This window comes from Nicotiana attenuata, chromosome 11 (assembly GCF_001879085.1).
Source record: "Nicotiana attenuata strain UT chromosome 11, NIATTr2, whole genome shotgun sequence".
Lineage (NCBI taxonomy): Eukaryota > Viridiplantae > Streptophyta > Magnoliopsida > Solanales > Solanaceae > Nicotiana > Nicotiana attenuata.
In genome coordinates, this window is record NC_031999.1 from 17728502 (window position 1) to 17731339 (window position 2838).

General features: G+C 37.8%; 1 protein-coding gene across 1 annotated transcript; it reads left to right on the plus strand.

Annotated features, from left to right (window-relative positions):
• Window positions 579-2612, plus strand: LOC109234195 (protein COFACTOR ASSEMBLY OF COMPLEX C SUBUNIT B CCB1, chloroplastic). Its single transcript, XM_019400076.1, has 4 exons — window positions 579-995; window positions 1082-1212; window positions 2064-2216; window positions 2305-2612. Exons 1-4 carry the CDS (start codon window positions 663-665, stop codon window positions 2489-2491), a joined length of 804 nt encoding a protein of 267 aa, XP_019255621.1. The 5' UTR covers window positions 579-662; the 3' UTR covers window positions 2492-2612.

Consider the following 2838-nt stretch of genomic DNA (forward strand, 5'->3'; position numbering starts at 1 on the left):
GAGGTACCTATATCTGCACAAAAATATGTAGAAACATAGTATGAATACACCACAATTTACGTAAGTATAAGACTTCCTCTTCTTCTTTTTCTTCTTCAGTTCATCCAAATCCTTTTCCCTCCACCTGCCGCATAGATCTCTAGTCTTCTCAACAAGAATTGTTTAGCTCCATGCCGAAAAAAATGGTTAACTTGATAAGAACTATTGAACTATTAAGCTTCATATATCAAAGAAAGAGATTGGGGAGAGAGAGAAGGGAAAAGAAGAAGAAAATGCACGGTCTGCCAAGTGAGGAGATAAAAATGATTTTGAAGGATCTGGTGTGCTTATTGAATGGCCAACAATAGTGATTTCTTTGGGTGGTAGAAAATTGAAGAAGAAGAAGAGGAGAGTATGAGTGAGAAACATAGTTTCATAAGACATACTTCTACCAAGAATAAGTATCTATTGATCACTAGCTAAGTTGGAAGGGTCTAATTTACAAATTATGTCAACTTTAAGGGGCTATCTAGGTATTTGGCCAAAGTAAAAAGAAAAGAGGGATAAAAATGCAATTATAAGTAGTTGGAAGGTGGAAGTGATAACTTCGGTAACGAACTATAAACTGTTTCGTCTCCGCACATTTATTTGTGTGTTTCAATCGCTGCCACCAAATAGTTCCAATGGCAGCAAAGCTTCTGCTCTCTCCTCTCTCCCTTCCTTCTAGTTTCCTCAGTACCCGAGAATTTCAGCACCACCATCGTCATCTATGTCTCCGAACAAAACCCAGAACCCGCTTCACCGTTCACGCATTTACCGATGCCCTCTTCACTGCTGCTACTACTTCAGCTCCTGTACTTGTCCTTGACCAATTTCAAGAAAACCCATCATCTCTCTTTTCAGTAGCAGCAGCAGATGCTGGTTATTCAGTAGCTAGCTACTACACTTCACTCGGTCTCTTTGTCATTTCTGTTCCGGGTCTTTGGTCCCTTATTAAACGATCTGTCAAATCCAAGGTCATTCATTTGCTTAATTCCGGGTGTACATTTTCTTTTTGGTTTTTTTCTTATCATGTATTTTTATGGTGAATTTTTGGATGCAGATAGTGCAGAAGACATTTGTTAAGGAAGGTATAGAGGAGGGGAAGAAGGCAGCTAACCAGGTTGCTGGCGAAATTCTTTCATTCTTCACTCGAAATAACTTTTCTGTGTTGGATAGAGGAGAGACTATTACGTGAGTAAACCACTCCCAACCACTAGTATTTTTTTTCTTTTTTTAAACTTATGTTATCTTTGTGCCTTATCCTCTAAGGGTGATAGTCCAATTGTCAGAGTATCCTTTTTCTCTAACTTTTGTCTGGGCAAAGGAGTTGAATTCTGAAAAAGAAAAGTTAAAATAACAGTAAACTTAGTCGATTGGACAACTGCACTGTTATAAAATGGAGTTTTTTTTTTCATTTTTATTCTTTAGCTTTTTCCCTTGAGCCGAGGGTCTATCGGAAACAACCTCCGTATCTTTATAAGGTAGGGGTAAGGTCTGCGTACACGCTACCATCCCCAGACCCCATTTATGAGAATACACTGGGTTCGTTGTTGTTGTTGTTGCTGTTGTTATTCTTTAGCTTTTCCCAGCCCAATTTTGCATAATTGATGCGAATAGCACTGGCCTGAAATGGCTGCAAATTCGGCTATTGGCTGCATAAGTTTGTCTTTACTCATGTTTATGATTGAATGTTATTTTCTGCTAAAAGTGGTCGTGCTTTGGATTAGTAGTTTAAGCTCTTTTCTTATCTTTTCATCCGAGGTGCACACTGTAAGGTTTTCTTCTCCGATGCTTGAGATAACATATTAGAGATGATATTCAGAAAATTTGTACAACATCACCACTATTATTTAAAAAAATATCTATGTAGGTGAGTGACACTACAATTAATTTGTCATATTAGTATATTTGTGATGCCTTGACCTGTGAGAGAGCACTTCTGCCTTAATGGAGGATATTTAATTATTGCAAATACCTATAGTGATTGTTTCAGCCTTCTCTCTCTCTCTCATTGAGACTAATGTAACTTTTGCATCCTGAAGGTTTGAGGGAATGATGGTTCCAAGCCGAGGACAAGCAGCATTGCTAACTTTCTGCACCTGCATAAGCTTGGGAAGTGTTGCCCTTGTTCTTACTATAACAGTTCCTGATGTAGGCAATAATTGGTTCTGGATCACTGCCTTAAGTCCGTTAGCGTAAGTACTGCTAATAAAAATATTCATCTGTCAACTCTGATTGTGTGTTGTTGTTGATTGCAAACTGTTTCTCTCAAATTGGGAGCAGGGGTGTATATTATTGGACTCGAGCATCCAGAAAGGAGCAGATCAAGGTGAAAATGACGGTAGGAGATGATGGAAGCTTGTCAGAAATCGTTGTTCAAGGCGATGACCAAGAAGTAGAGAAAATGCGGAAGGAGCTACAGCTGAGTGAAAAAGGCATGGTTTATGTTAAGGGCTTACTTGAAAGATGATATTACTTGGTTTTCTTGTAAGATATGTATACATGAAACTCCATGATGCTTGGTCAATAACACTTTGATGTTCATTCTTCATTCTTATATTCTAACAAAAATATTTCTTAGAAATAGTAAATTACTCACACATGCATTACCTTAATCAGAAGTTCTTGTGCAATTGCGGCGATTGTTTCTAATATACACTATGAGTGCTTTGTTACTTTCTTCTCACAGTTGTCTATGACTTGACATGCTTTTAACTTGAAAGAATCCTAATCATGAACCTTCTCTAAAAGACATAATATTAAGGCGAAAAGGGTGCAAAGAAAGGGGGAGAATGAAGTTGTTTATCTATTACGTAC